The sequence below is a fragment of the Schistocerca americana genome, chromosome 4 (assembly GCF_021461395.2).
Source record: "Schistocerca americana isolate TAMUIC-IGC-003095 chromosome 4, iqSchAmer2.1, whole genome shotgun sequence".
NCBI lineage: Eukaryota > Metazoa > Arthropoda > Insecta > Orthoptera > Acrididae > Schistocerca > Schistocerca americana.
The window spans coordinates 286,414,614-286,427,825 of NC_060122.1; the positions used below are offsets into that span (position 1 = coordinate 286,414,614).

General features: G+C 41.7%; 1 protein-coding gene across 1 annotated transcript in view; it reads right to left on the bottom strand.

The window, feature by feature from the left end:
* Positions 1-13,212, bottom strand: part of LOC124613168 (adipocyte plasma membrane-associated protein-like) — a 251,918-nt gene that overhangs the window by 4,520 nt on the left and 234,186 nt on the right. Inside the window, exon 8 of the mRNA XM_047141797.1 lies at positions 7,645-7,857. Coding sequence (XP_046997753.1) covers positions 7,645-7,857 — 213 coding nt within the window. The remainder of the gene's footprint in view (positions 1-7,644; positions 7,858-13,212) is intronic.

Sequence of the window (13,212 nt, forward strand, 5' to 3'; positions counted from 1 at the left end):
TTGTGTACAGTCTGTTTCAAGTAAAAAATATCTCACTATCCTTAAGATTTTGTTTCCTTCTGTCTCAATACTTTATCCAAGATCATTAAATACTGTGCAACAAGTCATTTGACCAAGGAAAAGACTTGTAATCGAGGTTAACCCTTTCCAAGTCAATTTTTCTACTGAATACATTCTCCCCAGCTCTTACTTATTTCACAATAATGCATACATGTTAGACACTGTCCAACATAAGAGCCATAGCAGAAAATTGAAAGTGGATCTGAAAGAGTTAAGAACTGCATTATGAACTACACAGTTGTATCAGTCACCATACAGCAGAGATGCTGAGTCGCAGATAGGCGCAACAAAAAGACTGTCACACTTAAAGCTTTTGGCCAATGGCCTTTGTCAACAACAGACTCACATGTGCACACACACTCGCGCAAACACAACTCTCACACATGACTGCAGTCTCAAGCTACTGAAACTACACTGTGAGTAGCATCACTGGAGCATGATGGGATGGCAACTGGGGGGGGGGGGGGGGAGGGATAGTAAGGTGGGGATGGTGGACAGTGAAGGGCTGCAGGTTGGGTAGCGAGCAGGGGAGAGGTGGGGAGGGGGAGAGGGAATAGGAGAAAAGGAAAGAAATATAAATAAATAAAATAAAATTAATTAATTAATTAAAAAAAAGACTGTGTGTGGAGGTGAAATGACAGCTGTGTAGAGCTGGAATGGGAGCAGGGAAGGGGCTGGATGGGTGAGGACAGCGACTAACGAAGGTTGAGGTCAGGAGGGTTATGGGAACATAGGATGTATTGATGGGAAAGTCCCCATCTGCGCAATTCAAAAAAGCTGGTGTTGGTGGGAAGGATCCGTATGGAACAGGCTGTGAAGCAGTCATTGAAATGAGGGGTGTCATGTTTGGTAGAGTGTTCAGCAACAGGGTGGTCCACTTGTTTCTTGGCCACAGTTTGTCAGTGGCCATTCATGCGGACAGACAAGTTGTTGGTTGTCATGCCTACATAGAATGCAGCACATTGTTTGCAGCTTAGATTGTAGACCACATGACTGTTTTCTAGGTAGCCCTGCCTTTGATGGGGTAGGTGATGTTAGTGACTGGAATGGAGTAGGTGATGGTGGGAGGATGTATGGGACAGGTCTTGCATCTAAGTCTATTACAGGGGTATGAGCCAAGAGGTGAGGAATTTGGGGCAGGGGTTGTGTAAGGATGGATGAGTATATTGTGAAGGTCTGGTGGAGGGCAGAATACCACTGTGGGAGGAGGAGGAGGATATTAGTGTTTAACGTCCCGTCGACAACGAGGTCATTAGAGACGGAGCGCAAGCTCGGGTGAGGGAAGGATGGGGAAGGAAATCGGCCGTGCCCTTTCAAAGGAACCATCCCGGCATTTGCCTGAAGCGATTTAGGGAAATCACGGAAAACCTAAATCAGGATGGCCGGAGACGGAATTGAACCGTCGTCCTCCCGAATGCCACTGTGGGAGGGGTGGGAAGGATAGTGGGCAGGACATTTCTCATTTCAGGGCACGACGAGAGGGAATCAAAACCATGTTGGAGAATGTAATTCAGTAGCTTCAGTCCTGGGTGGTACTGAGTTATGAGGGGAATGCTCCTCTGTGGCCAGATGGTGGGGTTTTGGGAGATGGTGAGAGACTAGAAAGATAAGGCATGGGAGATTTGTTTTTGTACAAGGTTGGGAGGATAATTACAGTCAGTGAAGGCTTCAGTGAGAGCCTTGGTATATTTCGAGAGGGACTGCTTGTTGCTGCAGATTCAGCAACCACAGCTGGCTAGGCAGTGTGGAAGGGACTTCCTGGTATGGAATGGGTGGCAGCTGTTGAAGTGGAGGTATTGCCAGTGGTTAGTAGGTTTGATATGGACGGAGGTACTGATGTAGCCGTCTTTAAGTTGGAGGTCAACATCTAGGAAGGTGGCTTGTTGGCTTGAGTAGGACCAGGTGAAGCAAAAGAGGGAGAAGTTGTTGAGGTTCTGGAGGAATGTGGATAGGGTGTCCTCACCTTTGATCCAGATGGCAAAGATGTCATCAATGAATCTGAACCTGGTGAGTGGTTTAGGACTCTGGGTGTTGAGAAAGGATTCCTCTAGATGGCCCATGAATAGGTTGGCATAGGATGATGCCTTCAAAGGAGAAGTAATTGTGGGTGAGGATATAGTTGGTTATGGCGATTAGGAAGGAAGTTGTTGGTTTGGAATCCATCGGGTGTTGAGAAAGGTAGTGTTCAATAGCAGTAAGGGCATGGATGTTAGGAATGTAGTGTACAGGGAGGTGACATCAATAGTGACAAGCAGGCCACTGTTTGGTAAAGGGACAGAAACTGTGGAGAGTCGGTGGAGGAAATGGTTGGTATCTTTTATATAGGAGGGAAGGTACCAGGTAATTGGCTACAGGTGTTGGTCTACAAGAGCAGAGGTTCTCTCAGTGGGGGCATAGTAACCAGCCACCATGGGGCATCCTGGGTGGTTAGGTTTATGGACTTCAGGAAGCATGTAGAAGGTACTAGTGCAGGGAGTGGTAGGGGTGAGTAGAGAGATGAACTCTGGGGAGAGGTTCTGGGATGGGCCTAATGATTTGAGTAGTGACTGGAGATCCTGCTTGGTTACTGGAATGGAGTCACTGTGGCAAGGTTTGTACGTGGAAGTATCTGACAACTGGTGGAGTCCTTCTGCCAGGTAATCCTTGCAGTTCAGAACAACAGTGGTGGAGCCTTTGTCCGCAGGTAGGATTATAATGCCAGGATCAGTTATTAGATGGTGAACTGGGGATCTTTCTGTGGATGCAAGGTTAGTCTGCATGTTGAGGGATTTGGGGAATGATAGTGAGGCAAGGTTTGAGGCTAAGAAACTCTGGAAAGTTAACAGGGGGTGGTTTGGGGGCAGTGGTGGTGGATAATGGTTGGATGGAGGAGTGAACTGAGTTAGGCAATAACTCCCACTGGAATAATTAATGCTATACTTCCAAATTGATTAATCTCCCTGCGCCATTTCATGTACTTTTGCGTGTTTACTCCTACACCATTCCAGTGCCACATGATATTGTATCTCATCCTACGAACCGTTCCCCACCGCAGACACCTTCTCCATTCTATCCCAGTTCATACCCACTAATTCCACCATCCAGTCACATCTGCCGTCCCCCTTCTTCACACTTATTCACCCTCAGACCTGCTAACCACAGTTTTTTTTTTTTATATATATATATATATATATATATATATATATATATATATATATATATATATATATATATATATATATATATATATATGGGTTCCAGGAATTTGGGATTGCATGGCAGGACAATCTTGCGGATGGAGAGAAGCTACTGCAAGAAGGTTTGGGCTTCATTGGTATGGTTTTGCAGGACTCTGTTGGTAAGGGCTAAAGATTGGCAGGATTTGAACAGGTGGAGGTCATTGTGGAAGGAGGGGTGGCAGCCAGAGATTGGTGATTTGATGGTAAGGCCATTAGGGGGGATTCCATGAGCCAAGCAACAATGCAGGAACAGTATGTGGGGCTGGGATCTGGCTAGGGATAATGAGACTTTTCTGTGTTGATGAAGATGGAAGGAGCAAGGATTCACGGTGATGGAAAAATGCGAAAAATTACATAAATAATGTAGAATAACGTGTGAAAAATTTCACAAAAATACACCCAAATACATGTAAAAATATACGAAAAAGATGAAATGGGTGCAAAAGGGGGAAACAATAAGAAATCTGAGGGAGTTGACGATTGTGAAACGGGAAAACTCGATAAAAATTGGGGAGAAGTCATAAGGATCTAAGTAAAGAATAACTGATATATATATATATATATATATATATATATCAGTTATTCTTTACTTAGATCCTTATGACTTCTCCCCAATTTTTATCGAGTTTTCCCGTTTCACAATCGTCAACTCCCTCAGATTTCTTATTGTTTCCCCCTTTTGCACCCATTTCATCTTTTTCGTATATTTTTACATTTATTTGGGTGTATTTTTGTGAAATTTTTCACACGTTATTCTACATTATTTATGTAATTTTTCGCATTTTTCCATCACCGTGAATCCTTGCTCCTTCCATCTTCATCAACACAGAAAAGTCTCATTATCCCTAGCCAGATCCCAGCCCCACATACTGTTCCTGCATTGTTGCTTGGCTCATGGAATCCCCCCTAATGGCCTTACCATCAAATCACCAATCTCTGGCTGCCACCCCTCCTTCCACAATGACCTCCACCTGTTCAAATCCTGCCAATCTTTAGCCCTTACCAACAGAGTCCTGCAAAACCATACCAATGAAGCCCAAACCTTCTTGCAGTAGCTTCTCTCCATCCGCAAGATTGTCCTGCCATGCAATCCCAAATTCCTGGAACCCATAACACACACTGAAACTCATCATTCCCCAGATCCTTCAACATGCAGTCTAATCATTCATCTGCAGAAAGAACCACAGTCCACCATCTAAAGACTGATACTGACATTATAATCCTACCTGCGGACAGAGGCTCTACCACTGTTGTTCTGAACTGCAAGAATTACCTGTTGGAGGGACTCTGCCAGCTGTCAGGTACTTTCACCTACAAACCTTGGCACAGTGACACCAATACATTAACCCAACAGGATCTCCAGTCACTGCTCAAATCCTTAGGCCTATCGTAGAATCTCCTCTTGGAGTCCATCTTTCTACTCACCCGTACCACTCCCTGCACTTGTACCTTCTACATGCTTCCTAAAGTCCATGAACCTAACCACCCAGGATGCCCCATTGTGGCTGGTTACTGTGCCCCCACTGAGAGAACCTCTGCTCTTGTAGACCAACACCTTCAACCTATTACCTGGTACCTACCCTACTATATAAAAGATACCCACCATTTCCCCCACCGAATCTCCACAGTTCCTGTCCCTTTATCACACAGTGCCCTGCTTGTCACTATTGATGCCACCTCCCTGTACACTAACATTCCTAGTGCCCATGGCCTTACCACTATTGAACACTACCTTTCTCAACACCTGATGGATTCCAAACCAACAACTTCCTTCCTAGTCGCCATGACCAACTATATCCTCACCCATAATTGCACCTCCTATGAAGGCATTACCTACGAAAAAATCCAGGGTATGGCTATGGGCACCCACATGGCATCATCCTATACCAACCTATTCATGGGCCATCTAGAGGAATCCTTCCTAAACTCCCAAATCCTAAACCCCTCATCTGGCTCAGAATCATTGATGACATCTTTGCTGTCTGGATCAAAGGTGAGGACACCATATCCACATTCCTCCAGAACCTCAACAGCTTCTCTCCCATTTGCTTCACCTGGTCCTACTCAACCCAACAAGCCACCTTCCTAGATGCTGACCTCCACCTCAAAGATGGCTACATCAGTACCTCCATCCATATCAAACCTACTAACCACCAGCAATACCTCCACTTCAACAGCTGCCACCCATTCCATACCAAGGAGGCCCTTCCATACAGCCTAGCCACCCGTGGTTGCATTTGTAGTGACATGCAGTCCCTTTTAAAATATACCGAGAGTCTCAGTGAAGCCTTCACTGACTGTAATTATCCTCACAATCTTGTCCAAAAACAAATCTCCCACACTTGATCTTTGTAGTCTCCCACCATCTCCCCAAGGCTGACCGTCTGGCCACAGCGGTGTAATCCCATCCTGACTCAGTATCACCCAGGACTGGAGCTACTGAATTACATTCTTCGTCAGGGTTTCGATTCCCTCTCATTGTGTCCTGAAATGGGAAATGTCCTGCCCACTATCCTTCCCCTCCTGCTCTCAATTGCTTACCTCATGGCTCATACACCTGTAATAGACCTGGATGTAAGACCTGTCCCATACATTCTCCCACAACCACCTACTGCAGTTGAGTCACTATTATCACCTATCCCATCAAAGGCAGGGCTACCTGGAAACCAGTCATGTGGACTACAAGCTAAGCTGCACCCACTGTGTTGGATTCTATGTAGCCATGACAACCAACAAGCTGTCTGTCTGCATGAATGGCCACCGACAAACTGTGGCCAAGAAACAAATGGACCACCCTGTTGCTGAACACATTGCCAAACATGATATCCTTCATTTCAATGACTGCTTCACAGCCTGTGCCATATGGATCCTTCCCATCAACACCAGCTTTTCTGAATGGCACAAATGGGAACTTTCCCTGCAATACATCATATGGCCCCATAACCCTCCTGTCCTCAACCTTCGTTAGTCACGGTCCTCATCCATCCAGCCCCTTCCCCACTCCCATTCCAACTCTACACAGCTGTCATTCCATGACCACACACAGTCTTTTATTTATTTATTTTTATTTATTATTTTTTATTTATATCCTTCTATTTCTCCCCTTTTCCGCTGCTTGCCCTCCCCTCCCTCCCCACCTCTCCCCTGCCTGCCGCCCAACCTGCAGTACTTCACTGTCCACCATTCCCACCATACTATCCATCCCCCTCCCTGCCCCAGCCTCCTCCTTTCCCTCACCCAGTCACCACTCCCATCATGCACCGGTGCTGGTGCTCACAGTGTGGTTTCAGTTGACTGAGACTGCAGTCGCATGTGTGAGTTGTATTTGTGTGAGTGTGTGTGTGCACATGTGTGTCTATTGTTGACAAAGGTCACTGGCAGAAGCCTGAAGTGTGAAAATCTTTTTGTTGTGCCTATCTGCGACTCAGCGTCTCCACTATATGGTGAGTGGCAGCTTTCCTTCTCACATATTTTTGCATTCCATCCTGGATTTTCCATTGTTTGACAGTTGTATCAATATATGTTATTAAAGGTGACTGACTTTGATCTAGGATCAGAAAATCATTGGGTCCAAAAAACATCTCAGCTATGCATTTACACAATTGGAATAACAGTTATCAATTGGAGACTGTTCCATAACTGAGAGACACTTGTGTCCACTTGTTAAAATGCACTAGACAGCTAGAGGTTTTTTGGGCCTGTTGATGGTCTGATCCCAGGCTGAAATCGATCATCTTTGATAAAATATACTGCTACAGCTGTGTATTTCATATTGCAGTTCTTAACCTTCCTTAAAGCTGTGTGACACCACCTACGCACAATGTTTTTGACTTGTAATCAGGTGTTGCTTTTTAAATAAAACGTTGTTCTGCAGTTATTTACAGAAATATAATATATAACAAGGTTTCAAACTGATTTTATTTATTATGTGTATCTATATTAGCTTTGAATGAAGAATGTGAACAACAGGAGGCATGAGAACCACAGAGAAAATACACTCAAAAATAAAACACAAGTTAAAAAACTGAACAAGAAAAATGGGTATTCTGATACCGAATGAAGCCTATTTTCTGACTGACTACTAAATGCTTCATAATGATATTTATTTAATAAGTGAATACTGTGTGATGTGAATATTGAATATTGATAATTTATTCAACTTACAGTTTTTTTTTCAGTCTTGTGCTCTCTCCCACCCCACACCCCACCCAACACCCCACTCCCCCTTCCTTTCCTCTCCTTTTCCATGTTTATTGATTAACATGAAAGCAAAATGATGGAAATAACAATGGGACAAACATTTTTTGCTGTCTCAGTGTTAAGTTTTATAGCTACGTAGAAAGAATAATGGAAGATTGAAGTTTACCTGTGATAACAGAGATTCGGTGGGAAGGCGTCCGATATAATTGTTGAATGGTGATGCTAGGTAAATATTATTACCCACAACAATGGCTTCTGAAATGTATCGTGTAGTTCCAGAAGGACACTGCAGGCTTGTTAAGATTCCACCTTCATCATCCAACCAAACTACCATGCTCCGAGCCATTGTCTCTCGGAATACAGTCTCAGTATGTCCAAGCTGCAACATACAGTCTCAATTATTGTGTTAGTTATTACCTGAAACATACAGGATGTCCATATTTAAAGTTCCAGGTTCAAAACACTCAGGAAAGAAAACTACTGCTCAGAGTGCCATCAAATTTGAACAGCATATTATTGAAGGAGGGGGAAATGCCAAGGAACAATAAAAATTTTAACAAAAATTTGACCAACGTGTGGATCGCAACAGTCAGAATATGTGCACCAACAGACACATGGCTGTTCCTCACTTTGCATCTGAGATGCCCAGCCTGACTGTCTCCAAGAAGGATCATGCACTGCTGGTAAAGCTCTTTTACAACAATTGTGACTGTGCACCAGTAGCCCTGCAGAAGTTCTACACTCTCAAGTATATAAAAAAAGGCATTGGTCAAATGACTGCTAAGGGTCTGGAGAAAATTATTATAAAATTTGGAAAGATAGATTCTCTTCAAGTGCGATATGGTAAATTGAGGAAAACAACTGATCTGAAGTCTGTCGAAGATGTGGTCACAGCACTACAGGAGGGGTCAAGTGGTTTTGTGTAAACATGTAGTGCATGGGGAATTACCCAAACATTGGACATGCCTATGAGCATGGTGCATAAAATCTTATGAAACCTGATATATGCTGTCCATACAAAATCACCCATGTTCAGGAGTTGTTTCCAGCAGACCTGCCAGTCACACAAATGTTTGCTCCGTAATTTCTTGCTCACATAGAAGTGGACAATGAATGGCTGTGGAACATTCTGTGGACAGATTAAGCCAATTTCCATCTCCAAGGACATGTCAGTGTGCAAAATTGCAGAATATGGGCATTGGAAAATCCACACTCACATCAATCGGTACCAATTCACTCTTCAAAGGTGACTGTGTAGTGCAGGTTGATGGCATTGTTTATCGTTGTGTCACATTTTTTTTGAGGAGATCAGTCCTGCGGGTCCTGCACCATTACTGGTAAATGCTTTGAGAGTCTTCTGTGCACCAATGTTTTTCCAACCCTTCGACAGCTTGTACAGGATCTTTCTTATGCATGATTGTGCTCTTCCACACATTGCACAGCCAGTGAATCAGCTGCTGCGTAGGTGTTTCCGAAATGTTAGAATTATGAGCCATTATTTCCCTACAGCCTGGCTGTCCAGCTCACCTGATATTAATCTGTGTGTCTTCTGGCTGCAGGGTTATCTGAAAGATGTTGGGTTCAGTGCACCAATTATGAACGTAGCTGAACTGAAGGCACACATTGCGTAACCCATTCTGATTGTGACTCCTGAGATGTTCCAATCTATTGTGGAACACGTTGTTTCAAACAGTGGACAGTATATCGAACATGTCCTGTGCTAGTCACATGACAAGTAGAAACTGATATCATTTTGCTTTTTATGTTGGTTTTGGCCTCAGGACAGTTAAAAATTGACCTGATTTTGCTTTTTATGTTGTTTTTGGCTTAGGATGTGATATGAGTTTGCCTTGGAGGATGGGCTTACCTAACTAACAGTGCCACAATTGTTGACTGCCAACTTGTGAAATGATGCACATTGAACACTACGGATGGTGTAAGATGCAAATCAGACAATAATCATCATATTATGATTCATTTGTCATTTATAGCCGACCCAAGTTCTAAGACACTTACAGCACCATCTATTGGTAAAAGTTCTGTTAAATGTTGGTTGGTTGGTTGTTTTGGGGAAGGAGACCAGACAGCGTGGTCATCGGTCTCATCGGATTAGGGAAGGATGGGGAAGGAAGTCGGCCGTGCCCTTTCAGAGGAACCATCCCAGCATTTGCCTGGAGTGATTTAGGGAAATCACGGAAAACCTAAATCAGGATGGCCGGACGCGGGATTGAACCATCGTCCTCCCGAACGCGAGTCCAGTGTCTAACCACTGCGCCACCTCGCTCGGTGTTAAATGTTCTTTTGGCCCATCAATAATATGCTGTTAATTCTGAGCAGTGCTTTTTTTTTTACAGCATTTTGAAACTAGATCTTGAATTATGATCACCCTGTAAATATAAAGTAGCTAAGAAATTTTGTGTCATTTCTGTTACACTTGTCCAGCCTGGAGAGAAAAACTGATACATATGTCATGGTAATCAGTATGTGACTCAACAAAAAAAGGTGCATCAATTAAAAACCTTAACAGGAGTCTATATTTCAAACTAGATGTAAAACAAAATATGGAAAAGATGGTTTTGTTATGGTCACATAATGAAAATGACATTTAACAGCATATTAATGGAAGATTTTGAAATAATTGTGATGGGCCAAAGTATGGAAGAAAGCCCTCATGAATTTTGGGAGAAATAAATTCATAAACAGACTGGAAATAAATGCACCAATATGAATAAGATAATCTACAAAAAACTTTGGTTAGCTGGCAAAAGCTGGTATAGCTTCATAAATAATCACAATTGTTATCCAATAATGGTGAAGATTAGGCTGTATAAATTTATGAGAAAATGAATTTTTCATTAATTTTGTATTCATCTTTGTCCCATAATTTTCTGCACAAACATTTGACTGTCATTTTCCCAAATTATTCTATTCATCATCACCTATTATTAAAAACCCTACGAACAGAATTTTATAAAAACTGAAACTGTTATGTTATAGATAGACATAAGGGGCAGTGTTCATGTGGTTTAGGCTACATGTTGAACTGAATGAGTTGGCTGCCAAATCAGAACACTGCAAACACATTCAATGAGAGAGACATGTCTGTCACTAAGTGATTATCCCAGGTGCAGGTTGGCTGCCTTACAGTTTCCAGAGACAACAAAAATTTGATTTTCAACATTTCACACAATTATTGACCAATCTTATGTTAAAATTTAAACACAATACGCCTAGAAACTGTGTGTTTTGTCTTGAGGCAGCGTAACACAACATGCAAATACCCAGACTTTATTCATCCAGTTTTTGAGACTGAGGTCACTTGGTGACTTCCAACAAACTCCAAATGTCATTTCAAACATGTTTGAAACTTTTACTTGCTGACATTCCACGCAAAATGGCAAAAGGAAAAAGTTTATCACTTGCACATTTTTGCTGTCCATGCAGTAAAACTTCAGCATCAGACATGAAATTTTAATTTATTGCTTCTTTGGTACTGACTCTATTCATAACATAGTTGTAGACTGTATTCACATATGCCACTGAATGTACCTGCAAGATTATATCATGGTATGACACACAGATCAGGAAATATGATGTCATAGAAATTCAGATGCATGAAAAACCCATCTTATGCTTAAAACAACATGCAGCAAAACTTCACTGAACATACCTGCAAAATTATGTCATTGTCAACATGTAGTTCAGGAGATATTGTGTCATAAACGTTGAGTTGTATAAAAAAACTTCAATTTTCTTAAAATGGAGCACAAAATACGCAGACTATATTCATCCTGTGTTTCATAATGAAAGCACTTTGTGACTTTGAACATACAACAAGCAGAATTGCAAACCTTTTTGAAACTTTTTCTCACTGACATACTTGACATCAGATAATTAACACATTAACTCCTTTGTGAAGTAATCAGATATTTGAAGCTGTTTTGTACAGGGGAGTTTGATTCTTGAAAGAATCATGAGTTTACTGGTATACACGGATGAGTCACAACATTATGATCACCTGTTTAATAGCATGTCAGATTGCAATGTAGCAAAAATTCTGCACGGCACATATTCGACAAGTCCTTGGCAGGTCTCTGGAGGTATGCTGTCATGATGCCTTTGACTACCACCACAGGTGTTATGGAAGCCCAGGTGAATTGTTGCCCATAGTGTAATACAGTTCCCACTGACTTGTGGCCACAGTGCAATGCATGTTTCACATGGATGATGACATAGTAGATATAGACATCCAACACCTTGTTGCCTACTCAGGATTTCACTGTCCTTCAACTGCATTCCATAGATGATCATGGCAGTTGCACACAAAACAACTGGTCAGCTTCACCATTTCTGAGATGTTTGTTCTCAGGCGCCAGGCTGTAACAATGAGACCTTTGTGAAAGTTTTTTATTTAATTGGATTTCCCCATTTCCAAAACATATCATTGCTAAGATTATTTCCCATTCATCTCCAATTTGTTTATGTAACTTCCTCACCGCATTATGTGTCCAAAATGCCACTAGGCAATATTCATTCTCTTGGTGGTCATAAAGTTCTTGCTTATCAGTGTGTAGATGTAGACTGTTTGATAAGAATATTTTAATACTTTTGGATTATCTGTTGTGTCAAACAATCACAGTACGTTAGTGTCATCATCATCATCATAATCATCATCATCATCATCAGCAGCAGCAGCAGCAGCAGCAGCGCTGAGGATTAAACCATCTTTGGTTTGTTTCATCCTCAGAAATTTTGCTTTGTTCATCTCCTTTTTGGCCGACCAATCTTCTCCCTTCCTTGTTTTCCTGTAATTCAGCAGTGACTTTGGTGTTCTTGTATCTTGCACTCTTGTTACATGCTATTTCCTTTTATTCCTGTATTTCACTATTTTTTCATTCATTTGAAAAATGTTTAACTCTTTCTTGTAATTTTTATGGAACCAATTATTCTGCTCCCAGAAATTTCATCCATGCACTTTCGGTACTTTTCTATTTGTCATTTAGTAACCAGTCAACAGACACATCCATACAAAGATGCTGGAACTGCCATTCATTTACACAATTAAAGTGATGTATTTCTTTTATTTTACACTTCCTTTTGATTGTGCCATACAGATTCTGGAATTTCTGTATCTTCCTGCTCACACTGTCATTTGAAATGTAAATAATATCAAATTCACCACCAAGATGGGTGTCAACTAGTTCTATTGCCTGAAATATACTCATTCGCTACTCCCACAAGCAGTTATGGCCCACATTAAAGATCATCTTCTGTTCCACCTGAAATCACTTGGTGTGTGTGTGTCTAGAGTAGCATAATTTATTTTAAAATTTTGGGTAGTAATTTTTACTATTTATTTGTGATATCATCAACATATTAATTAAAAATAGTAGGTGGTATGGGATACCCTTGTGTAAGTCCTTGGGTTATTTCAGCTTGCATTATCCCATTTAAAATTTTAATATATGTTCTGTCAAACACTCTTACTAAGTTCTGTGGCAAACCCTTTTCTAATGAAACCTGCAATAATTTGTCTCTATGTACTTTATCGAATGATTTTTTTAACAGTCAGTGAAAGCAATGTAAGTTTCAGGTATAGATGGCTTAGTGCTTAAATTCCAGACTACAGAACCGAAGGTCTCAAGTTTGATCCCTGGGCAGTTCTGGGATTTTGCCTGTCATTTTCCATTTCTTTCGTTTTTGGTCATGTTTGTTAATTTGAAGAATGCTGAGT